Raw genomic sequence first — 25400 nt, 5'->3', positions numbered from 1 at the left:
TTTTTTATTATTTGTTTTTTACATTTTTTATTATAATAACATGAAACACAGAATGACAACATTACATGCCAGTAAGCAGGAAAATAATATACCTTTTAAAAAGATTCATAGTTTTTACAGCTTTCTTATTGGAAGAGTCAGAAATCAAACACGCATACAATTTTAACTCTTCCAGAAAAAGGTTAAAGAAAGGCTTACAATTACAAAATTTACATTTATGTATTCTTTGTTAAGCCACACACTCGTTGGTGTACTCATCGTATCCTTTGAGGATAATAAATGTGCTAACATTCACACAAATGTAGCCAATTGATTTGGACTTGCCTTAACATGTTGAATAATGGGACAGATATATTGACCGTAAGCCTCACCGGTGGAGAATTAAGATGACCTAACATCAGCATTGATTCAATGTTTGTCTTTTCAACACTGAAAAGCATGGAATTATCAACATTGATCCAATATTATTTAGCAGTGCATTTTCAACATTGGTCCAGTATGGTGTTAGCATTGAATTTTCAACATTGGTCCAGTATGGTGTTAGCATTGAATTTTCAACATTGATCCAGTAGAGTGTTAGCATTGAATTTTCAACATTGATCCAGTATGGTGTTAGCATTGAATTTTCAACATTGGTCCAGTATGGTGTTAGCATTGAATTTTCAACATTGGTCCAGTATGGTGTTAGCATTGAATTTTCAACATTGATCCAGTAGAGTGTTAGCATTGAATTTTCAACATTGATCCAGTATGGTGTTAGCATTGAATTTTCAACATTGATCCAGTATGGTGTTAGCATTGAATTTTCAACATTGATCCAGTATGGTGTTAGCATTGAATTTTCAACATTGATCCAGTATGGTGTTAGCATTGAATTTTCAACATTGATCCAGTATGGTGTTAGCATTGAATTTTCAACATTGGTCCAGTATGGTGTTAGCATTGAATTTTCAACATTGGTCCAGTATGGTGTTAGCATTGAATTTTCAACATTGATCCAATATTACTTAGCATTGAAATTTCAACCTCAACCAAAATGATGATTCTGATGGAATTTCAACATTGAATCAATGTCACCATGCTATCTGGGTAATCACATCCATTTCATTTTTGGTTGAACTAACCCTTTAATAGTTTTCATAAAGGTGAATCTATTTAATAAATAAATGTACTTCGTATTAACCACTGGCTTAAACCATCATGACGGCACAGTGTGCATTTATCCATCAACGCAACAGTAATAAAACAATGACATAATGACATTAATAAGGAAATTTACTTTTTATACTTAAGTACTTTTAAAAGCAAATACAGTACTTCTGTGCTTTTACTTCAATAAAAATCTGTCTTTACAACTCTCACTTGTAACATACTAATATTTTACCAGTAGTACTTTTACTTTTACTCAAGTAATAGAGTTTGGTACTATGTCCCCCTCTGCCAACACTAAATCACGACAACTGTTAAAGTCGGCATGAAACTGAAGTTGCGATTCATTTCTTTGCTATTGTGACGTTTATCCAAGTGAAACGGATTTTTTACAGTGTGTATTTTGTTTAATCTTCCTTCATGTAGTTTACTCTGGTCTGAAGTAAGCTAGTGTGGTTCTATTTTGTTCACCTAAAAAAATATTTAGAAACATAGAGGGTGAATTCAGGTAAAATGTGTTCAATGGGTTTTCACTTTCAGAGCACAACAATGTTTTTTATTTGAAGAGACATTGTTTCTTTAAATTGTAATAGTTTAAATGTAACAGTTTTAGCTGATGCAATATGACATTAGTGGGTGTGGCCCTGGCCACAGCTCAAAGGAAGACTCCCTAGTTGTGAAAGGTGTAGGCCCTTTGACATTCAGATTTTAATTTATAACTTATAAGGTTGCTTACTGAATAGATTATTAGAAAAATAAATATTATAGCACTTATTTATTTTGTATTACTGCAGTTACCATGGATCACATTGCAAAGAATACATTTTTAGAAAAAAGTTTTTCTTGTAAGGTGGTTAAATATTGCTGGCCTAAACTTTGGCAGACATGGGAGAAAGAAAAGAGAGCAGAAAGGAATGATCGCAGTCAAAGTTCTTTTTAAATGTTTATGGAAAACATAGACAGAAAAAAAGTTTTACAATGTGGTTACATTTTATTCAGTTTTTGTTAGCCTATTTGCTGTTACATGTGCTACATTTTTAATATGTTGTAGAGTTCATACATTTTTATCAATATTCTGATTTCTGAATATTCTTATAATCAGATTTGATCAAGTTTAATGTCAACGCAACGTGATTGTTTTGAATTTTACACATGAATTGAATAAACTTAGGAATTTTACTCATACCCTAAGGATATATGTTTTTGGCTTTGTTAAATATGTTGTTGAATATGTTTGCAAATATGTGTTAATAAACCATACATTTTTATCATTTCAAAATAATATGGCCTACAGGATTTTTTTTGTTTTTATTTTTATTTTTATTTTTTAAATAAGGGGATGGTATACTTTACCTGAAAATACGTGCCTAGAGTGTGTAATCTCAAAAGGTGTATTGATATACCTTGCAAATAGCCTAACACATTATATGAACTGAATTCAAATGACAAAATTATAGTTAAACCTTAAAAAAGGTAATAAAGAAAACAAAACAAAATCTTTTAACAAAAGTCACTTTACCTGAATTCACCTTATACTGGGCATGCGTCACTGAAATATACAAACTAGCATCAATACTAATTACTTCTTTATAATTTAATAGATTGAAATAACTGAAAACGTTCTTTCTTTCACTAATCATCATTCATAAAGATTTAGCATAACAACACACTTTTTCTATCTGGATTGAAACATCTTGTGACTGAAACATGCATTTGAGGTAGATAAAATAAGAATCAGACTCAGAGTCTAGAGTCATTTCTCTTTTTGGCCAATCGGTGTCACTATGAACTGTTTAAACACAATGAAAGGACGCCCATGCCCTATGTTATTGTGCAACAGAACACTGAGGAATTGGGTTTTGTTAAGTCGCAGTAATCTAACGCAGGCTTTACTCTTATCTAGGGTGAGTAAAATCAATGTGATACTGTATTTGACACTTAAGACTTGTTTGCGTTTTTTGTATCTTTAGTCAGTGCAGTAAACCGATGACTCAAAACGGAAAAAATAAGCGTCAAAGTTGTCATAACCTTTAGATGTTTCCTTATTTGGTCTCCATGCGCACCTATAAACCACGCCCATATTCTGGTCATGCGCCGTCTGCCGTGAATAAAAACAAACCCAACAGCGTCTGTGCATTATGACTTCATCTGAGACTGCAGACTTCAGCTGACTTACAATGATTGACTTCCCTCCTCTGTCTGTGACCTGGACCCTGGTGGTTCTGGTCATAACTCTCCTGTTTATGTGAGTATTGAAAAACAATAGCAGGCCAAATCAACCATCTGTGTTATAAGCATTTATCTGTACTTAATGTGTCACATTTTTATTTTGTTGTTGTTTGTTTTCTTATATTTGTGTACTTCATCACACTGTACAGTTACTATCTTTAAGATCTTTATCTACATCTACATGTAATGTGTCTCTTGGTTGTTTATAGTTTGATGTCTGTAATTTATCACACTGTAGTTACGGTGTTTGGCCACATGGATTTTTCAAAAAACTGGGAATTCCAGGACCAAGACCTTGGCCTTTCGTTGGCACATTTCTCTCATACACTAAAGTGAGTAATTCATTGTGCAATTGCTTTAAAATAACGTGTATTCTGGAGCAATACTACTCTTATTCATTGATTAATTGTCCATATGCAAATGTATTTTAGGGTTTGTGCAATTTTGATATGGAGTGTGCTAAGAAGTATGGAAAAGTTTGGGGGTGAGTCTCAGTTATACATTTACTCTGTTAAAAGAATCTGTTGAAAAGCTTGAATACTGTAATATCTGTCATTAATATGCAATCAAATACTAACTGTTAAAATTGTTAAAATTATGTGCACTGTATACTACCAAAAGTTTGAGATCGGTGATGTTTTTTTGACAGGAGTCTCTTATGTTCACTAAGGCTGCATTTATTTTATCAAAAATGCAGTAAAACAGCTATATTGAGAATTTTTTTTAGTTTTAAATAACTGTTGTTTTTTTTTGTTTAATATTTGAATATATTTTAAAATGTCATTTATTTATCAAAGGTCAATTTTCCACATCATTATTCCTTCAGGCACATGATCCAGAAATCATTCTAATATGCTGCTCAAGAAACACTTATTATTATTTTGTTGTTGTTGTTATTATTATTATTATTATTATAATCAAGGATTTTATTATCAGAATTTCTGTTGATGAATAGAATGTTTTTACTGACACTCTTGATGTAATGCATCCTTGCTGAATACATTTTTTTTGTCTTACAGACCCCAACATTTTCAATGGCCGTGTAGGTATTTACCTGCATTACTGTGATTGTAAACTAATATATATTCTTTAAATTGCTCAGGATTTATGATGGAAGACTCCCAATACTAATGGTCACTGATCTGGAAATGATCAAATCAATTATGGTGAAAGACTGTTTTTCTACCTTCACTAACAGAAGGGTAAGCTCTCCTTCACAGTTAGTTCCAAGACATTTGAGGATTCCTTGTACTCCCCAGTAAAAAAAAAATATATATATTTTTTTGTTGTTGTTGTGAAATTCGTACAGGAGACAAATGCAGACTTGGCCGGCCCCTTTTCTGATGGAATAACTGTAGTTAAAGATGAGAGATGGAAACGAATCCGAGCTTCACTCTCTCCATATTTCACAAGTGGGCGACTAAAAGAGGTATAGTACGGGTCTTTCATGAAGGGTTAGTTCATTCGAGCATGAAAATAGGCATAATTTACTTGCCTTCATGTTGTTCCAAACCTGTTTTACAAGAAGATACTATGAAGAAATATTAGTGGGTTTTTTTTTTGTTGTTCATACAATAGGGTCTAGTATTGTTCCACAAGATTGGAACAAACTTAGGGTGAACTGTCCCTTTGACATGAGCTGTTTCAGATATTGGGATCTAGTCTTTCTGTACTCCTTTATAGAAGTTAAATGTTTTTTTTTCCAAAAAATTATACTATTTTAATTATTATACTATTATATAATAATTATATTTTGTACTGTATTTCTTGCTCACATGAGATTTATGTGACTAACACTTACTGTTTTTTAAATATTTCAGATATTTCCCATAGCTGTGACGCATGCAGATCGTTTTATTAAAAATATGCAAAAGCGAGACCATGAGCAGGCAATTAAAATAAAAGAGTATGTTACTTTAAAACATAAAATGCATTCGCTGTCATAAAGTTATAGCAAATCTTTCACTAAATGATAATCAGTAAAATATATATTTTTTTGTAGTTGTTTTGTATATAAATGAAAACCACATGTAATATTGTCTCTAATATATTTTAATAAGAAAACAACACTTTTTTTATTTTTATTCCAGAGTTGTTGCTCCATACAGTTTGGATGTCGTCACCAGCTCCTCCTTTAGCGTTGACATTGACTCCATAAACAACGCAGATGATCCTTTCGTCACTAACATCAAGAAATTTTTTCAGTTCAATCTGTTCAGTCCTATTATTCTGCTTCTAAGTATGTCTATTTTGTCTTCTAAGATGTTGATTTACATTCTAAATCAGTTTTGCATCTTATGTTAAATTTTTTTTTTTTTTAATAATTAGTTTTAAAGTAAAATGCCATTATTTTTTAAATAAATTAAACTGCATATCCTAGAATTAAACAGTTGAGTTTTACAGTTTTCAATAGCTGTACATAGTTTATAGCTTAACAGAGATCATTGAATCTGATTAGACTGTTAGCATGTCGCTCATAAAATGACCAAAGAGTTTTGATATAAATTATATAAATAATAATTTGTTCAATTTATATAGCGCTTTTTTTTAGGCACTCAAAACACTTTACAATGAAGGGGGGAATCTCCTCAAACCACCACCAATGTGCAGCATCCACCTGGATGATGCGATGGCAGCCATATTGCGCCAGAACGCTCCCCACACACCAGCTGATTGGTGGAGAGGAGACAGAGTGATGAAGCCAATCAGGAGAGGGGGATGATTAGAAGGCCATGATGGACAGAGGCCAATGGGCAAATTTGGCCAGGATATTTTCCTCTCTTCTGTAGTTAAATCGTGTACTAAGACCGACAGAAAATGAAAAGTTTTTAGGCTGGATTCGAAAACAGTAAAACTCAACTGTTTAACTCTAGGGGAGTTGGAAAATTACCCTTTTTTCAAAAAAAGTGGTGTGTTCCTTTAAAAACTCAAAAAAAATCTCTCTCTTTTCCAGCATTATTTCCCTCTGTTGCAAATATTTTGGGGAAAATGGGTATAAGTCTTTTTTCAAGGTCGTCTATGGATTTTTTCTACAATGCCCTGAGAAAGATTAAAGATGAGCACAACAAGAAATCAGATGTACGTTCATCAGCATTTCCCTTTTCAGCTACAGCTTCAGATTTTGCAGAGATGTTGATGTCGCAGTAGATTATAACTTTGACTTTTTAATCAGGGTCGAGTAGATTTTCTGAAGCTCATGATCCAGAGTCAAATATCTGATGATCAAGCTAAGGACTCCACGAGTGACCAACCAGTAAAAGGTTTGAGAGACAGATACAGAAATAACACGTTCAAATGCACATGAACTTGTTTTCAAATATACTGTTTTGTGAATTCAACAGGACTAACAGACCATGAGATTCTCTCCCAGTCCTTCGTTTTCATCCTTGGAGGTTATGAGACCACAAGCACCACTCTCACTTTCCTCCTCTATAATCTAGCGACTAATCCAGACAGCCTGGAAAAGCTGGTTGAGGAGATCGACACAAACTTCCCTCTTGATGTAAGCGCACCGGCTTCTGCTGTGTTCACAGGTTTTGTGTAAAGCAAGGGTTCTGAACTCTGGCACTCAAGGCCCACTTTCCTTTTGCTCCAACACTAATCAAACACATCTGAAGAAGTTAATCAAGGTTTTAGGTCACCTCTGCAGGAAAGTGTATTTTGAGGGCCAGAACCCCTGGTGTTAAGAAACTATTTTAAGGCAGTTTTAGAATTTAGAGTTCAATTGTTTTACATGAGGAACAGGAAGTATGTTTAAAACAAATTCATAATATACATTGGGCATGTTTTGTTTTTCAGTCTTCCATCACATATGATGCATTGATGAAAATGGATTACTTGGAAATGGCCATCAACGAATCAATGCGTCTCCTTCCCACGGCCCCGCGCTTGGAGCGGTCCTGTAAGAAGACCGTGGAGATCAATGGCGTGACAATACCAAAAGACACTCTGGTTGGAATTCCTACATATGTTTTATGCCGTGACCCACAGCTTTGGGATTCTCCTGATGAGTTCAGGCCGGAGAGGTAATGTGAACATTTCTTTCGCAGCCACAATTTTTCTCACTTCACTTTTTCTCACATATTAATCTTGTGATTTATAACCACATGCCACATTTAAGCTCAACTAGAATTGCTAAACTAAAAGTCTCTGATATTTCTCTGCAGATTCAGCCCAGACAGTAAATCAGAGGTTAACCAGTACGCTTTCATGCCTTTTGGACTCGGACCTCGAAATTGCATTGGAATGAGATTTGCCCTAATGATCATGAAACTTCTTGTTGTGAAGCTTCTTCAGAACTTCACTGTGGAGACATGTAAAGAGACACAGGTTGGTACATTGATATTCTTCATGTAGAGACAATCAGGAATGTGTGGGTGACTGTGCTTTGCCTCTTAAATTAAAACTAATTTATAAATGCACTATTCTTTATTTTCTCTTATTTATTTTCAGATACCTCTAGAGCTGAATGTTATTTTCCAGCCAAAGGTTCCCATCACACTGAAGCTCATACCAAGATCTCACAAGGAAAACCAATAAAATGCAGAACATTTTATTTTAACATAACATTTAATTATATAATTGTGTAGAAGATTTTATACAGGTTATATAACACTTGGAAAATTGCATGCAGTATAGTTTATCTAAGTTATGCTATTTTTTCCCCCTTATACACCCTTTTGGATTTATGGTGCTCGTGGTTTGCTGAGCCTTGAGCTCTTCATGATCCATTCATGTTTTAGAAAGTTTAAAATGTAAAAAATAAAACATTATTAAAAAATGTATAATTATACACATTTCATAAAGCAAAATATAAGCAATGAATGCAGTGCAGTGTTATTATTGTAGCTGTAAAAGACAAGTGTTATTTGTTACCCAGTCAATATAGCAAAAAAAAAAAAAAAAAAATGATGCAGGGATATTAGATTTGAGTACAGATCTTTCAAACAAGAAAAAACTCAGCTGTATGCAGAAAAAAGTTTTCAGCATACAGCTGAGCATACACATAGTGCCCTCTGTACATACGGTAACTGCTGTTCACAGTAGTGATGAAGTCTACAGAGTGGAGCACAAGGGAGGTTTATTGTTTGTAATAAAGATTTAATTTAATAGGAAAACTCACAAATTCAAACTTTGGCAACATTGTACCCTTTTGAGTGAGAGGTATCAAGTCGTAGGTAAATACCTTTTCTTAATGTGTTTTGATCCAACTCCATCCTTGTTGCAGCCTGTTTTGTCCCACTATACTCATGAAAGTCTCTCAGCTTCTTTTTTGTCCAATGGGTGTCACTGTACACTGTTCAATAAACAATGTTATGTTATTCTGTGCATGAGGTTTTTTTATTTAGTCGCAAATATCAAAATCAGGCTTTACTCTCTTCTAGGTGAGTGATGTGATACTAAATTTGACACTTTTAAGACGATACTACTTTTTTCCGTCATTTTTATATATGTTAATTAATGTTAAGAATTAATAATTAAAGGCTTAATACCACGATAACTGGAAACGTAAATATAAGTGTCAAAGGTGTCAAAACCTATCGATTTATTCCTTATTTGGTCTCCCTGAGCACCTGTAAACCACGCCCATATTCTGGTCATGCCGTGAATAAAAACAAACCCAACAGCGTCTGTGCATTATGACTTGGAGACTTCTGGAGGATCTGGAACTGGAGAGACTGCAGTCTTCAGCAGACTTACAATGATTGACTTCCCTCTGTCTGTGACCTGGACCCTGGTGGTTCTGGTCATAACTCTCCTGTTTCTGTGAGTATTTCATAATCCTTAGTTCTGTATAGTCCTACTAGGAATAAATGTTCGTTGTTCAGTCGTACGTCTATAGTCAGATTTACTGAATGTAATGTGTTTGGGATAGTGTTAAAGTTGCAATGAGATTTTAACAAGAATAATTAAAAGAAATTAAAGTTTTAACCATGGTATTATACCATGTGGTTATACCAATGACAATCAATTCGCAAAAAAAAAAAAAAAAAGTTCACTACACTTTTACTATAAACAAAACATTGTTAAATGTCAGCTGTATTGTATTTTTGAGTTGGACGCACATGGACACCACCATTAAGTCGTACTTGCGAGTGGAAAACTTTCTTTAAGCAGAGTTTAGGAGTTGGGGTGTGTCAAGTGGACGCAATAGAATAAGCATTTGTATGGATACTAAATTTAAATTTGAAAATGAAAAATAAAATAAAATTTGAAATGAATTATTTAAAAAAAAAAATAAGTTGCAGGTAAAAATGTTATCATGCTGTACAATTCAATTGTGATTAGAATATGGAAAGATTAATCAGAATCAGAAAGGGCTATATTGCCACTTGGGCTTGCACGCATAAGAAAACTTATTTACAATTTCTGAACATATTTACAGTATTTTGAATAATATGAATAAATATAATAATAAATAACTAAATATCCAAAGATATTTCACTAACAATCGGTGAGTATTGAGCATACAGGCATATTCCTTGGGAGGCATTTACCGGTAACTGTTTAGGAGGGATATGGCCTATGGGAAGAAGCTGTTTCTGTTCCTGAATCGCCGTCCATATGGCAACAGTTCAAAACAGGTTGTGGTCAGGGTGAGTAAAAGTACAGGTCCTGAAGGGTGGGCAGAGGAGCGTCAATAATCTGCAGTCTGGACTGTCCGCTGTATTCTTCTGATATCTGAATTGGTATCTGTGGAGAACCAGACAGATATAGAAGTGCAGAGAATAGACTCATTGACTGCAGAGTAGCACTGAGTTGCAGCTCCTGTGACAGGCTGAACTTACTCAGTTAGCAAAGGATGTACCGTCTGCTGGGCCTTTTTCACAATGGCGTCAATGTGAGTGTCCCACTTCAGATCCTGAGAGATGGATCCCAGGAAACTGAATGACTCAGATGAAACTGCTGCCACAGTGCTGTCCATGATGGGGAGTGGAGTGAGTGATGGGGTGTAAGTCCTCAATCATCTCAACTGTTTTGAGTGTGTTCAGCTCCAGATTGTTATGACTACATCAGACAGCCAGCTGTATGACCTCTTATCTGAATATCCTATCCTATCGCTGTCCTGGATGAGGCAGATGGCTGTGCAAACTTCAGGAGCTTGACAGATGTGTCTTTAGAGGTGCAGTAATTTGAGTATATGCATTAGAGCTATGAGAAGAGCATGCAACGCTGAGTAGTGCCAGTGCTGATAGTGAAGGTCCAATGTGAGGTTCCCCATTGTCACTATCTGCTGCCTACCTGTCAGAAAGCTAGCGTTCCACTGACAGATTGGGGTGCACACGGAGAGCTAGTTTAGTTTGGGTACGAGAAGATCGGGGATGGTGGTATTGAAGGCTGAGCTAAAGTCAATGATGTGGCATGTTAATTCTGGCGTGCAAAGCACATTCATAATATTCAAAATATACACATTTTATATACATTAAATTAAATGACTTAACTTCCCCCTCTTAATTACTCATGTGAGTATTCATTATAAATGACTAAACTTTAAAGGTCCCATTCTTCGCGATTCCATCTTTCAAACTTTAGTTAGTGTGAAATGTTGCTGTTGGAGCATAAATAATACCTGTAAAATTATAAAGCTCAAAGTTCAATGCCAAGCGAGATATTTTATTTAACAGAAGTTCCCTTTCAAAGCCTACAGCAAACGGCCGGTTTGGACTACACCCCTGCACTTCCTTCATGAATGACGTCACTAGAACCGTTTGTTGACTAACCCTCCGCCCACAAGAGCACGCAAAATAGGGGGCGTGGTCTTGTTGCTCTCCCACGTGGAGAAGAGCACGCATTCAACGCTTGCATCTCCCCGTTATGGTAAGAGGCGGGACATTTCCGGGCAAAGTGCGCTAAGCTGCTGTCCAATCACAACACGGGAAGCGCTGGCCCAATCAGAACTCGTTACGTGTTTCTGAAGGAGGGACTTCATAGAACAAGGAAATCATCAGGCCATTTTTAGGACAGAAGAAACAGCGGTGTACAGATAAGTCAATTGTGTGAAAAATACTGTTTTTTTACACGCAAAACATGAACTCATGTTATATTGCAAACTGTAAACATAATCAAAGCTTCGAAAACACGCGAAGAACGGGACCTTTAAGGAACTGTTGCGCTCAAATGTTCCAAAATGTTGTTCCGGGTAGCTGACCTGGCTTAAAATTTGAATCCAAAAATATGACACAAATGTGATTTCTATAATGCCATTCCTGGATAAGACATCAGTGACCATTTTGGACCATAATGCATTTGAGACATAAAGGCATGTCATGTGACATAATATTGTATCAAAACAAAAGTCTCTGAAAGAGCCCCAAAACAGGTGCAAAGATCAGTAAGTTCCCTTTCAGTCTGTCATGTTCGACGTACCTCGGACATCACAGATGAATTGGGATCACTTCTGGGAGCCCCTATCAGCTTCGAGATATAGAGAAAGGCCAATGACTATTGGCGTGCGTGCTTTGCACATCGCACCACCCCGTGGCGCAGGCATAAAGCGGAAGCGATCGCCACGCACCATTGTCATTCACTTCAGAGCCAAACACGGTGTTGATGAAGAAGACTGTTCCTGCTTCAGCAGAGAGAGAAAGACAGAGAACGAGAGGCTTCTTTGAGTGCTGGGTGAGATGGCACGATTAGCAACGGCTGTGACCTCACTGATACAGTGATAAACTGCTGTTTTCGCAGCACTGTTTGGTCTGTTTGTTTGGGTGAGGCCGTTCCAAATGGTGAGTGCATACCATAGACTGTAAAAAAATATGGATGTAGTGTCCGTGACGTCACCCATAGGATTCTGATAAGCCGTTCTGAAGCTTAAAGTAGAGGCGTGCTGGCCGTTGCCATCTTGTGAGCAAGTCATCGCGTGCCGCTCCCGGATAACAGAAAATGGGCAAAAAGGCGGGATGTGGGCGGAGCTTAGGTGACGCAATGACTAGGCGGCGGATAAATGGCTATCCACCTGTCATTCAAAGTAACCACGCCCTTAATTATGCACAACTTAAAGGCTTTATATAACGTAAATGAATGAGTTATAAAAAAAATCACCCCCCTCACAGTTGTCATGAAGGTCAAAATTAGCCGTATAGGCCAAAACCACAATTTGTACCAAGCTGTAAACATGTTTTTTTCTGCTGTAAAGTTGGGAATTTTAACATGGGGCTTAATGAGATTATTCTCCCTTCTGGAGCCAGTCTCTAGTGGCCAGTCTAAAAAATTGCAGTTTACATTACTTCTGTATTGGCTTCAAGAGAGATCGCAGGAGGTTTCCGCTTGGTGCATACACAGGGTTGCACTACCCTCCTGTGTTTTGCCGTGGTCATTCCTGGGTGCTTCAGCACATTTAAAAGAGCAAGTTTTCTTCTAAAAAAGCAGTGCGATGTCTTTTTCAAGACATTATTCCACCCGCACGTTTCTGGAGTCGGTCGTTTCCTGTCCTGACGGCCCAGAGCCCTCTCGCATAACAATGTGTAGACTGCGTTCGTAGGTGATCCATGTTCTCTCAGGAGAACGGGATCACGTCAGCGCACTGTTTGTCTCTTCCCCGTGAGGGTTTGAGTGTTCAGCGTGCTATGCCGTCTGCTGCCGGCTGACAGTGCGGGTTGATGAGCCTGGGTGATCTGAGGGTTATAGTGGGACCATCCTGCCGAATACATCTCCGTGGGCCCTCCACTCCTCAAGGGCATCCCAGCATGCTGAGACTGTATTTGTAGGTGGGTAAAAATTTGTATTAATGTGCATAAAGAAGCCAAGAAAAGATAGAAAAATCTCCAAAAGGCATAAAATGACAGATTAGACATTCTTATAATATATATAAAAAAGTTAGCTTTTATTTCCATCATTTGCACTTTCAAAATAACAGAAAACCACAAAAGGGTGTCTGCAAAAGTTTGGGCACCCTGCAGATTTAATACCTTGTACTACCCCCTTTGGCAAGCTGAGACCTGACAGTGTCATGGATTGTTGTCAATCATCGTCTGGATAGACCAGGTGATGTCAGTCTCAAAGGTTTTAAATGTTCTTCTAAGCAGTTGTCTAGAAAACTGAAACTGAAAATAGTTGACTCTCACAAAGCAGGAGAAGGCTATAAAAAGATAGCAAAGCGTATTCAGATGTCAATATCCTCTGTTCGGAATGTAACTAAGAAATGGCAGTTATCAGGAAGAGTGGAAGTTAAAGCAAGATCTGGAAGACCAAGAAAAATATCAGACAGAACAGCTTGCAGGATTGTGAGAAAAGCAAGTCAAAACCCATGTTTGACTGCACGATCCCTCCAGAAGGATCTGGCAGACACTGGAGTTGTGGTACACTATTCCACTACAAAGAGATACTTGTACAAATATGGTCTTCATGGAAGAGTCATCAGAATAAAACCTCTTCTATGTCCTCAACACAAAAATCAGTGTTTAAAGTTTGCAAGTGAACATATAGACAAGCCTGATGCATTTTGGAAACAAGTTCTGTGGACCGATGAGGTTAAAATATAACTTTGAGCAAAGGTATGTCAGAATGAGCAAAGGTATGTTTGGAGAAGAAAGGGCACAGAATTTAATGAAAAGAACCTCTGTCCAACTATTAAGCATTGGGGTGGATCGATCATGCTTTGGGGTTGTATTGCAGCCAGTGGCACAGGGAACATTTCACGAGTATAAGGAAAAATGGATTCAATAAAATTTCAGCAAATTTTGGATGCTAACTTGATGCCATCTGTGAAAAAGCTGAAGTTAAAGAGAGGATGGCTTCTACAAATGGATAATGATCCTAAACACACCTCAAAATCTACGGTGGATTACATAAAGAGGCATAAACTGAAGGTTTTCCCATAGCCTTCACAATTTCCTGACCTCAACATGATTGAAACTCAATGGATAGACCTTAAAAGAGCAGTGCGTAACAGACAGCCCTGAAATCTCAAAGAACTGGAAGACTTTTGTAAGGAAGAATGGGCGAAGATACATCCAAAGAGAATTGAAAGACTCTTGGCTAGCTACAAAAAGCCTTTACAAGCTGTGACACTTGCCAAAGGGGGCAGTACAAAGTATTAACTCTGCAGGGTGCCCCCAAACTTTTGCAGACGGCATTTTTTTTGTTTTCTATTATTTTGAAAGTGTAAATAATGGAAATAAAATCTAACTTTTTTGAGTTATTATAAGAATGTCTAATCTGTCATTTGATGCCTTTTGGAGATTTTTCCATCTTTTCTTGGCATCTTTATGCATATTAATTAAAAAAATTACCAGGGGGTGCCCAAACTTTCGATCCCCACTGTATGTGTTGAAAATGATGCTGAGATTCCCACTATAATAGGGGGTGCTCATGCTGAATCACATTCATACTTGACAGCCATACTTTCCCGGCTGGCAGAGGCGTAGTGCAATGCAGGAATTGCCTTGCCCACCCCATTGCCTTTTTTCCGGATGTGCATTGGGAAGGCTTTGGCCGTGTGGAGCCATTGGTGCCAGAATAGGGCACATCTGGAGCCATTGGTGCCAGAATAGGGCAAATCTGTGTAAAGTTATTGCTCTCTCTTAATGCCCTCATCGGTGGGGTGGCAGTGCCACTGGCAGGCTGCCTCTGCCCAGCACCCTTAGTGCACGAGGGTAGTTCAGAGCCAAGGTTGAGCTGCGTACAGTGATTGATTTATATTTAAAGTCACAGCGCTGGCACTTGGCCAGACGATGTCCACCCTGGTCCAGAAACATTGGCGACCCACTCAGTCTGCTCGTACACCATGGGCATCAGCCCCACGATGCCACTGGGATGGGTCACCCAGATTTGGTCACAGGCTTCTCTTCCCCAGAGGAGGGCCGGGTGGAGAACCATTGGTAAATTCTGTTCCGCCACTGGTGTTTAAAACAGCCAGTGGTACCCAAAATTCAAAATTTTTAAGAGCAGTTCTGATTCCGCTGGGTGCTAAGAGAGCGCGCTTGGTTGTGTTCGACGCTGACATGCCTTGTCACCCTCAGGCGTCTCTTCAATCACCAACAGGGGCCTCCCCACATTCAGTTTGCCTGGCGTCCCCCCAAGTTCAGGGGTGTCCACTTCACCTCCATGTCGAAGGATGGTGCCCTGTGCTTCAGGCGGAGATCACGTCCTTCACCAGTAGGTTCGATTGAGCTGGTCCCTCCAGCCGATATGAAGACTGGCTTCTACAGCCCGTACTTCATTGTACCCAAGGTAAACGGCGGGTTACGGACGATCTTGGACCTGCGGTTCTTGAACCAGTCCCTTCACAGGCTGCTGTTTAAGATGCTCACGCAGAAATGCTTCTTCAGGTGCGTCAGTCTCCAAGATTGATTTGCAGCGATCAACCTGAAGAACACATACTATCATGTCTCAATTCTCCCTCGACACATCCTTCACTTTGTGTTTTTGACGGTGAGCATATCAGTACAAAGTCTTACCCTTTGGGCTAGCCCTGTCACCCCGCATCTTCACGAAGGTCACATAGGCGGCCATTGCTCCCATGAGAGGGCGTGGTGTTTGCATCCCCAACTATGTCGACGGCTGACTGGTCTTTGCCTAGTCGGGAGGGCAGTTGTGCAAACACAGGGACATGGTGCTCAGTCACCTCAGCCAGTGGGGGCTTCGGGTCAACTGAGAGAAGAGAAAACTCTGCCTCACGCAGAGGATCTCTTTTCTTGGTATGGAGCTGGATTCGGTCACCCAGACAGTGCGCCTTACCGAGGAGTGCGTCCAGTCGGTGTTGAACTGCTTGAATTAAACATTCAAATGCAGAACAGCGGTACCACTGAAACATTTTCAGAGGCTCCTGAGGCATATGGCATCCGCAGCCGCGGTAATGCAGCTGAGGTTGCTTCATATGAGACAGCGTCAACGCTGGCTACACGACCGAGTCCCAAGATGGGCATGGCACAGCGGATCCCTCCGTGTCCAAGTGACACAGAGTTGCCGCCAAACCTTAGCCCGTGGTCGGACCCTTCATTTCTACGAGCAGAAGTGCCCCTAGAACAAGTGTCCAGGCATGCTGTTGTCTCCACGGATGCCTCATCCACCGGCTGGGGTGCCAGTACAACGGGTTGCAGTTTCGGGTCTGTGGACGGGGCCTTAACTGCAATGGCATATGAATTGCCTGGAGTTGTTAGCAGTTCATCTTGCACTCAGCCGCCTCAAGAGGCCGCTCAGAGGCATGCACGTTCTGGTCTGTACGGACAGCACTGCACCACTGCCACGGTATACATCAACAAACAAAGTGGTCTACGCTCCGGTCGCATATCTCAACTCGCCCACCATCTCCTTCTGTGGAGTCAGAAGCATCTGAGGTCACTTCGCACCACTCACATTCCAGGCCTGCTCAATCGTGCAGCTGACGAGCTCTCACATCAGCAGGTGCCCGGGGAGAGTGGAGACTCTATCCCCAGGAGGTACAGCTTATATGGAGCCGCTTCGGGACCGCACAGGTAGACCTGTTTGCCGCCCCGGACTCGGCCCACTGCCAGTTGTTCTACTCCCTGACCGAGGGGACCCTCGGCACGGACTCCCTGGCACACAACTGGCCTCGGGCCTACGCAAGTATGCGTTTCCCCAAGTGAGCCTTCTCGCACAGACTATGTGCAAAAGTCAAGGAGAACAAGGAGCAGGTCCTGTTGGTAATGCCGTATTGGCCCAACAGGACTTGGTTCCCGGAACTAGTGCTCCTCGTGACATTACCTCCTTGGCCCATTCCTCTGAGGAAGGACCTCCTGACTCAGAGACGGGGCACCCTCTGGCACCCGTGTCCAGACCTCTGTAAACTCCATGTCTGGTCCCTGGACGGGACACGGAGGTTCTAGGTGACTTACCACAGGCTGCGGTGGACACCATCACTTCCGCTAGAGCTCCCTCTACGAGACGACTCTATGCGTTGAAGTGGAACCTGGTCTTCGACTGGTACTCTTCTCACCGAGAAGACCCCCGAAGGTGTACGGTCGGTTCAGCTCGCCCTCCCTCTATACCCTCTTGGGACTTAACTCTGGGGGTTAGAGCCCACTCCACCAGGGGTGTGGCCTCTTCCTGGGCATTGGCTCGTGGCGCCTCACTGACAGATACGCACGTCCCATCGGCACAGTTGCTGTACCATCACTGCAGGCAGAGTCTCTAGTTCAGCTCCTCAGTGAAAAACAATGGTGCGTGGCAGTCGCTTCCGCTTTATGCCTACGTTCTCTATATCTCAAAGCTGATAGGGGCTCCCAGAAGTGATCCCAATTCGTCAGTGACGTCCGACGTACGTCTTCGTTCCCTCCTTCAGGGAACGAGGGTTACCATATGTAACCGAGACGTTTCTCTTAAAATGTTGATATTTTGACCTTTTGGTCACTGGTGTACTTAATAATGTTGTGTCCTTTTGGATAAAACGTGTGCGTGTGTGTGTGTGTGTTTGTCCTTGCTTATATTACATTGTGGGAATCAAATGTCCCCATACGGATAGTAAAACCATCATTGTGGTCATTGTGGGGACCAGCCAGCAGTCCCCACTTTTCAAAAGGCTTATAAATCATACAGGATGAGTTTTTTTGAAAAAGTAAAAATGCAGAATGTTTCATGTGATGGGTAGGTTAAGGGGTAGGGGCAGTGTAGAGGGAGAGAATGTACAGTTTGTATGGTATAAAAACCATTATGTCTATGGAGAGTCCCCACAGAGATAGAGAACCAGACGTGTGTGTGTGTGTGTGTGTGTGTGTGTGTGTGTGTGTGTGTGTGTGTGTGTGTGTGTGTGTGTGTGTGTGTGTGTGTGTGTGTGTGTGTGTGTGTGTGTGTGTGTGTGTGTCCTTGTTTATATTACATTGTGGGGACCAAATGTCCCCATAAGGAGAGTAAAACCTGAGATCACCTACAATTTTCAAAAAGCTTTTAAATCATACATTTTTGAAAATGTAGAAATGCAGAATGTTTCCTGTGATGGGTAGGTTTAGAGTTTTGGAGATTGCCCACAAAGATAGTGAACCAGACATGTGCGTGCGTGCGCTCATGTTTACAAAAAAGTTGGGACTGTACAAATTGTGAATAAAAACAGAATGCAATGATGTTTCAAATTTCAATAACTTTTTCAGAATGCAGCATGGATGACATGAAATGTTTAAGCTGAGAAAATATATAATTTTAAGGGAAAATAAGGCATCAACACAAGTTGGGACATGTTTACCAGTGTGGCATCCCCTCTTCTTTTTATAACAGTCTGCAAACGTCTGGGGACTGAGGAGACAAGTTGCTTTAGGCTTTACTCACACTAGCCAGTTTGAACCGTGCCCGAGTGCGTTTGACTACCAAAGCGCGGTTCGTTTGACTAGTGTGAGTGCTCCGAACCGTGCCCGGACGCGGCTCGATTAGCCGGCCCTGGCGCGCTTGGAAGAGGTGGGCCAGAGCACGGTTCAGTTGGATTCGGGCGCGGTTCACATGCAGTGTGAGCGCTAACCGTGCTGGAGTCCGTAATCAAAGCTGCAAAGTCCTTGCTGCACTTCAGCTGGTACCTTGCAAACCTCATAATACGAGCAGCACGATTACGTGAACATTTTCGCACCACTAAGGCGACACATCACAACAGGCTGTGAGAGGGCTGTGGACCACCATGGACCAAACGACACAAAATTATCCACAAAGAAAACAGAGAGATGGACTCCATTGTGTTCAGAGAGCGCCGCTCTTCCTGTTTATCCCAAAACCGTCGCACCATAATGACGTAAGCGTGCTCCGGCACGAATGCTGAAACCCGAAACCGTCGCACCATAATGACGTAAGCGTGCTCCGGCACAAATGCTGAAACCCTATGTGAGTGCAGGCCAGCGGGGGAGTGGGGAGGGGGGACAATCGTACTCAGGCCCAGTTCATGGCAACCGTGCCTAGTGTGAGTACACCCTAAGTTTAGGAATAGGAATGTTTTCCCATTCTTGTCTAATACAGGCTTCTAATTGCTCAACTGTCTTAGGTCTTCTTTGTCATATCTTCCACTTTATGATGTGCCAAATGTTTTCTATGGGTGAAAGATCTGGACTGCAGGTTGGCTATTTCAGTACCCAGATCCTTCTTCTACACAGCCATGATGTTGTAATTGATGCAGTAAGTGGTCTGGCATTGTCATGTTGGAAAATGCAAGGTGTTCCCTGAAAGAGACAACGTCTAGATGGGAGCATATGTTGTTCTAGAACTTGGATATACCTTTCAACATTCATTGTGCCTTTCCAGATGTGTAAGCTGCCCATGCCACACACACTCATGCAACCCCATGCCATCAGAGATGCAGGCTTCTGAACTGAGTGCTGATAACTTGGGTTGTCCTTGTCCTCTTTAGTCCGGATGACATGGCGTCCCAGTTTTTCATAAAGAAGTTCAAATTTTGATTCGTCTGACCACAGAGCAGTTTTCCACTTTGCCACAGTCCATTTTAAATGAGCCTTGGCCCAGAGAAAACGCCTGCGCTTCTGGATCATGTTTAGATATGGCTTCTTTTTTTATCTATATAGTTTTAGCTGGCAATTGCGAATGACACGGTGGATTGTGTTCATAATGTTTTCTGGAAGTATTTCTGAGCACATGTTGTGATTTCCATTACAGTAGCATTCCTGTATGTGATGCAGTGCCGTTTAAGGGCCTAAAGATCACGGGCATCCAGTATGGTTTTCTGGCCTTAACCCTTACGCACAAGATTGTTCCAGATTCTTTTAATCTTTGGATGATACAATGCACTGTAGATGATGATAACTTCAAACTCCTTTCTGATATTTCTCCACCATTTTTGCCGCAGCATTGGGGGAATTGGTGATCTCTGCCCCCAATTACATTCTTAAGATGAGTACATCATTGCATTTGCATTTACATTCTATTATAGAAAGTAGAGAAGGAGAAAAAAAATAGTAATCCTTATCTGTCATTCATCGATCTGTATCTAATGTGTCTCATTTTAGTTATTATTTGTTTGTAGTGTTATAATTGCTTAATTTATCACACTGTAGTTACGGTGTTTGGCCACATGGATTTTTCAAAAAACTGGGCATTCCAGGACCAAGACCTTGGCCTTTCATTGGCACACTTCTCTCATACACTAAAGTGAGTAATTCATTATGCAACTGCTTAATGGTTATACCATGGTTATGCATTACTCATGATGCTGGAGCAATATGACTCTAATTCATTGATTATTTGTCCATATGCAAATGTATTTTAGGGTTTGTGCAATTTTGATATGGAGTGTGCTAAGAAGTATGGAAAAGTTTGGGGGTGAGTCTAGATATAGTTTTTCGATGTACTTTGTTTAAAGAATGTCAGCCTTTACATCAAATTGATAGTTATATAAATATGAATTAATAGTATGTAACGTTGTCATTCCAGCTATATACATTTGTGGCCCGAATTATTGGCACCCCTGGAAAAAATAGGCCTGTAGGGAAAAAATAGGGAAATTCACATTATGAAATGCTAGCCATAATTATTGGAAACCTTTTATTCAATACTTTTTGCCATGATAATAGTTCTGATTCTTCTTCTACAATGACTGATGAGTTTGGAGAACATCTGACAAGAGATCAGAGACCATTGCTCCATACAGAATCTCTCCAGATGCTTCAGATTCCCAGATCCATGTTGGTGCTTCTCTTCAGTTCACCCACTAATTTTCTTTGTGTCGGACAATTGAATATGCTGGAGTTTGAAATATGAAATATTTTATAAATATTTCTGGATGAGGAGGAAGGATTTTTCTTGAAACCCTCCCAAACAACATGTGGTGATGTAGGTCTTTTGTGATTTATCTTTGATCATAGGCACCAGGGGCGCCAATAATTCTGACCACAACTATATACACATTAATACAGTGGAATGAAATGTAATGTCACTGTATAGATGACATTTATTCAAATTTTAATATAAATGAAGAAACTACAAACCTATTGTAGAAAGTACATCATCTATTATTTTATTAAATGACTGGATCACTGTGAATGCAAACTACTCTATATTACTTTTATTGCTCAGGATTTATGATGGAAGACTGCCAATACTAATGGTCACTGATCTGGACATTATTAAAACCGTTATGGTGAAAGAATGTTATTCTATATTCACTAACAGAAGGGTAAGCGCACACACACATGCACACACGCACACAATTTTGTACAACGAAAGTACAGAGACCGTTGAAGATCCAGTAAAGATCCTAATTTTGTACAGATTAGAAAAGTAGATCTGGCCGGCCCCTTAAGTGATGGCATAATTATGGTTCAAGATGAGAGATGGAAGAGAATCCGCAGTTCACTATCCCCGTATTTCACAAGTGGACGACTGAAGGAGGTATAGTAAAGGTCCATAATATGAGCTGTATTATATATTCAAGTCTAGTCCCATTATTCTTCTCTATAGAACAGTAAAAAGTAATCTGTGGTTTAAAGATTTAAATAGAGATGATGCAAAGGCCAATTCATTTTATTATATTATTTTTGCTCGCATGGACTTATGTAACTAACACTTATTTTCTAAATATGTTTCAGATATTTCCCATAGCTGTGACGCATGCAGATCGTTTTATTAAAAATATGCAAAATCGAGACCACGAGCAGGCAGTGAAAAATAAAAGAGTATGTTACATCTGTCTTTAAATAGTGCATAACTTTAAAACCTAATGAGCATTCACTGTGAATCATGAACTTAACTAATCATTTACAGCACATCTTTCACTAAATTATTATCATTTGTTTCTTATTGTTGTTTTGTTTATAAATGAACATTTATACATAATTACATGTGGTTACCTCTTTAATAAAATAAAAACATTTATTCCAGAGTTGTTGCTCCATACAGTTTGGATGTCGTCACCAGCTCCTCCTTTAGTGTTGACATGGACTCCATAAACAAGGCAGATGATCCTTTCGTCACTAACATCAAGAAATTTCTCCAGTTTAATGTCTTCAGTCCTCTCTTTCTGCTAATACGTATGTCATTGTTTGTATAATGAACATAGAAAATAAAAAAGGAATAATGAAAAGAGAAACAATTAATGAATTAATTTTCTTATTTCAGTTTTGTTTCCCCCTTTTGCAAATCTTTTGAGCAAATTGGGTATAAGTCTTTTTTCAAGGTCGTCTATGGATTTTTTCTACAGTGTCCTGAGAAAGATTAAGGACGAGCACAAGGAATCAGATGTATGTCAGTATTTCACTTTTCAACACTCTTAAAAAATAAAGGTTCCAATAGGGTGTTCACAGTGATGCCATAGAAGAACCATTTTGGGTTCCCCAGAGAACAGTTCTTTAAAAAAAAAAAAAACTATACTTTTTCACTATACCTTGAATGCAGTGGTAAAGTTCTAGGAATGTTAAAGGTTATATATGGAACTGTTGAGTCCAATAAAGAACATTTATTTTTAAGAGTATACAGTCATTCTCACTGTTGGGCCGATCTGGCAATAATAGTGCCAATGTCTTTTTAATCAGGGTCGAGTAGATTTTCTGAAGCTCATGATCCAGAGTCAAATATCTGATGATCAAGCTAAGGACTCCACAAGTGAACAACCAGTAAAAGGTTTGAGAGACAGATACAGAAATAACACGTTCAAATGCACATGAACTTGTTTTCAAATATACTGTTTTGTGACTTCAACAGGACTAACAGACCATGAGATTCTCTCCCAGTCCTTCGTGTTCATCCTTGGAGGTTATGAGACTACAAGCACCACTCTCACTTTCCTCCTCTATAATCTAGCGACTAATCCAGACAGCCTGGAAAAGCTGGTTGAGGAGATCGACACAAACTTCCCTCTTGATGTAAGCGCACCGGCTTCTGCTGTGTTCACAGGTTTTGTGTAAAGCAAGGGTTCTGAACTCTGGCACTCAAGGCCCACTTTCCTTTTGCTCCAACACTAATCAAACACATCTGAAGAAGTTAATCAAGGTTTTAGGTCACCTCTGCAGGAAAGTGTATTTTGAGGGCCAGAACCCCTGGTGTTAGGAAACTATTTTTAAGGCAGTTTTAGAATTTAGAGTTCAATTGTTTTACATGAGGAACAGGAAGTATGTTTAAAACAAAGTCATAAATTGGGCATGTTTTGTTTTTCAGTCTTCCATCACATATGATGCATTGATGAAAATGGATTACTTGGAAATGGCCATCAACGAATCAATGCGTCTCCTTCCCACGGCCCCGCGCTTGGAGCGGTCCTGTAAGAAGACCGTGGAGATCAATGGCGTGACAATACCAAAAGACACTCTGGTTGGAATTCCTACATATGTTTTATGCCGTGACCCGCAGCTTTGGGATTCTCCTGATGAGTTCAGGCCGGAGAGGTAATGTGAACATTTCTTTCACAGCCACAATTTTTCTCACTTCACTTTTTCTCACATATTAATCTTGTGATTTATAACCACATTTAAGCTCAAAACTAGAACTGCTAAACTAAAAGTCTCACTAATATTTCTCTGCAGATTCAGCCCAGACAGTAAATCAGAGGTTAACCAGTACGCTTTCATGCCTTTTGGACTCGGACCTCGAAATTGCATTGGAATGAGATTTGCCCTAATGATCATGAAACTTCTTGTTGTGAAGCTTCTTCAGAACTTCACTGTGGAGACATGTAAAGAGACACAGGTTGGCACATTGATATTCTTTATGTAGAGTTTGTAAACATGAGGTATGTCAGACAGACTATGCTTTGCTTTTTGAGTTAATAATGTTTTCTCTCTCTCTCTTTATTTTTTACAGATCCCTCTAGAGCTGAATGTTGCTTTTCAGCCGAAGGTTCCCATCACGCTGAAGTTCATACCAAGATCTCACAAGGAAAGAGACATAATATCATAACATCAAAACTATTTTATTCCACATAAAATGTTTCCTATCTGAGAAATATTTTCTGTGAAAATGGGCATTTTGCTGTTCATTGCACCCAGAAAGCCCTTGATATTAATCCAGTGTCTTGCATTTCAGTTGGTAATGAAAACTAAACAGGAAGAGATTATTTGTTTTCTCACCACTTACAGGCTTAATTGTGTGCCCATGCCCTGGAAAACCACCATTATAAAACCAAACAAAAAATAAAATATATTTTCAGCATTTAAAATGGAGTATGCATTAATTTCACTAACCTTAATTAATTAATATTATATGATGTTCTCTTTTTAGATTTCAAGCTACCTTTAATATTTGTATCAAGAGTAACACACTATGTTAATTTGCTGCGTCATAAAGCATAAATTGATTAGATCTCCTCAATGGGTTATTTACTTATGTATGGTAATCAGGATTATTAGCAGGAAGCGCAAAAGGCGTTTGGCAAAAACAGGCAAAATGGATGAATTAATATCAAATGGATGAATTAATAAACATTTCATACAATACACATATGTTTTAGCTGATGTTGCATCACTGAATACCTCAGCAGTGAATGTATTGTAACCAGCTGTAACTCCAATTTACATTAAAGCCTTTTTCCCCATTTCATATTTAAAAATGTTCTTGTCTTTCTGTGACATGTGAGAGGTTGCATGTGCAACTCTGAGTAAATCAAAATGCTTTTCAGCATTGTTGGACACATTTTATAGGGTCAAGACCATGGTTTAATTTGAGAAATCAACAGCATTTTTCTTTCCCACTTCCTGTGCTGACTCATCTCCCAGCAGACTAAGTTTTTGGTTTTGACCTAGAAATTCTGCAAACCATTGCCTGATCCTAATCAAAACATTTAAGAATCCCATAAAAATGACAAAGACCGTAAAGGAATATTGTTAAAGTTTTTAGTAAAATAATCCAGGTAGGATTTTTTGTTTCGTTTTTTCAAAGGAAGTTTTCAAAGTCCATGTAAGATTTTGAAAACGTTACATCAGTTTATTACACAGCTCTCTGGGATACTTGATTCTTACCTTGATTCTAAGTCAATTGATACCCTTATAATTATATATAACCCAGCTGTGGATTTAACCTTATGTAGATATTTATGTAAAATATTATGTAAAATAAGTAAATATATTTATTATGTAAAATATTTCATAAAATTTATAAAAGGATCAAATTATCAAGAGAACAAAGATTAAATGTCTGTGCATTTAATGGTT

At 39.1% G+C, this 25400-nt stretch overlaps 2 protein-coding genes across 2 annotated transcripts; both read left to right on the top strand.

Moving 5' to 3' along the window:
* Positions 1 to 2964: 2964 nt before the first annotated feature.
* Positions 2965 to 8706, top strand: LOC137043694 (cytochrome P450 3A40-like). Its single transcript, XM_067420035.1, has 14 exons — positions 2965 to 3053; positions 3276 to 3394; positions 3617 to 3710; positions 3810 to 3862; positions 4481 to 4580; positions 4688 to 4807; positions 5199 to 5284; positions 5469 to 5617; positions 6332 to 6456; positions 6551 to 6638; positions 6720 to 6880; positions 7177 to 7403; positions 7545 to 7707; positions 7831 to 8706. The coding sequence occupies exons 2-14, from the start codon at positions 3327 to 3329 to the stop codon at positions 7915 to 7917; spliced, it is 1521 nt and encodes a 506-aa protein (XP_067276136.1). The 5' UTR covers positions 2965 to 3053; positions 3276 to 3326; the 3' UTR covers positions 7918 to 8706.
* A 281-nt stretch (positions 8707 to 8987) lies between these two features.
* On the top strand, positions 8988 to 24784 carry LOC137043687 (cytochrome P450 3A30-like). The gene is made up of 13 exons (XM_067420025.1): positions 8988 to 9144; positions 20319 to 20412; positions 20531 to 20583; positions 21337 to 21436; positions 21532 to 21651; positions 21849 to 21939; positions 22143 to 22289; positions 22378 to 22499; positions 22791 to 22878; positions 22960 to 23120; positions 23413 to 23639; positions 23778 to 23940; positions 24055 to 24784. Exons 1-13 carry the CDS (start codon positions 9080 to 9082, stop codon positions 24148 to 24150), a joined length of 1527 nt encoding a protein of 508 aa, XP_067276126.1. The 5' UTR covers positions 8988 to 9079; the 3' UTR covers positions 24151 to 24784.
* The last annotated feature ends 616 nt before the right edge of the window (positions 24785 to 25400 follow it).

This window comes from Pseudorasbora parva, chromosome 2 (assembly GCF_024679245.1).
Source record: "Pseudorasbora parva isolate DD20220531a chromosome 2, ASM2467924v1, whole genome shotgun sequence".
NCBI lineage: Eukaryota > Metazoa > Chordata > Actinopteri > Cypriniformes > Gobionidae > Pseudorasbora > Pseudorasbora parva.
The sequence above is the reverse complement of the archived record's forward strand: the minus strand, read 5'-3'. Positions and strand labels throughout refer to the sequence as shown.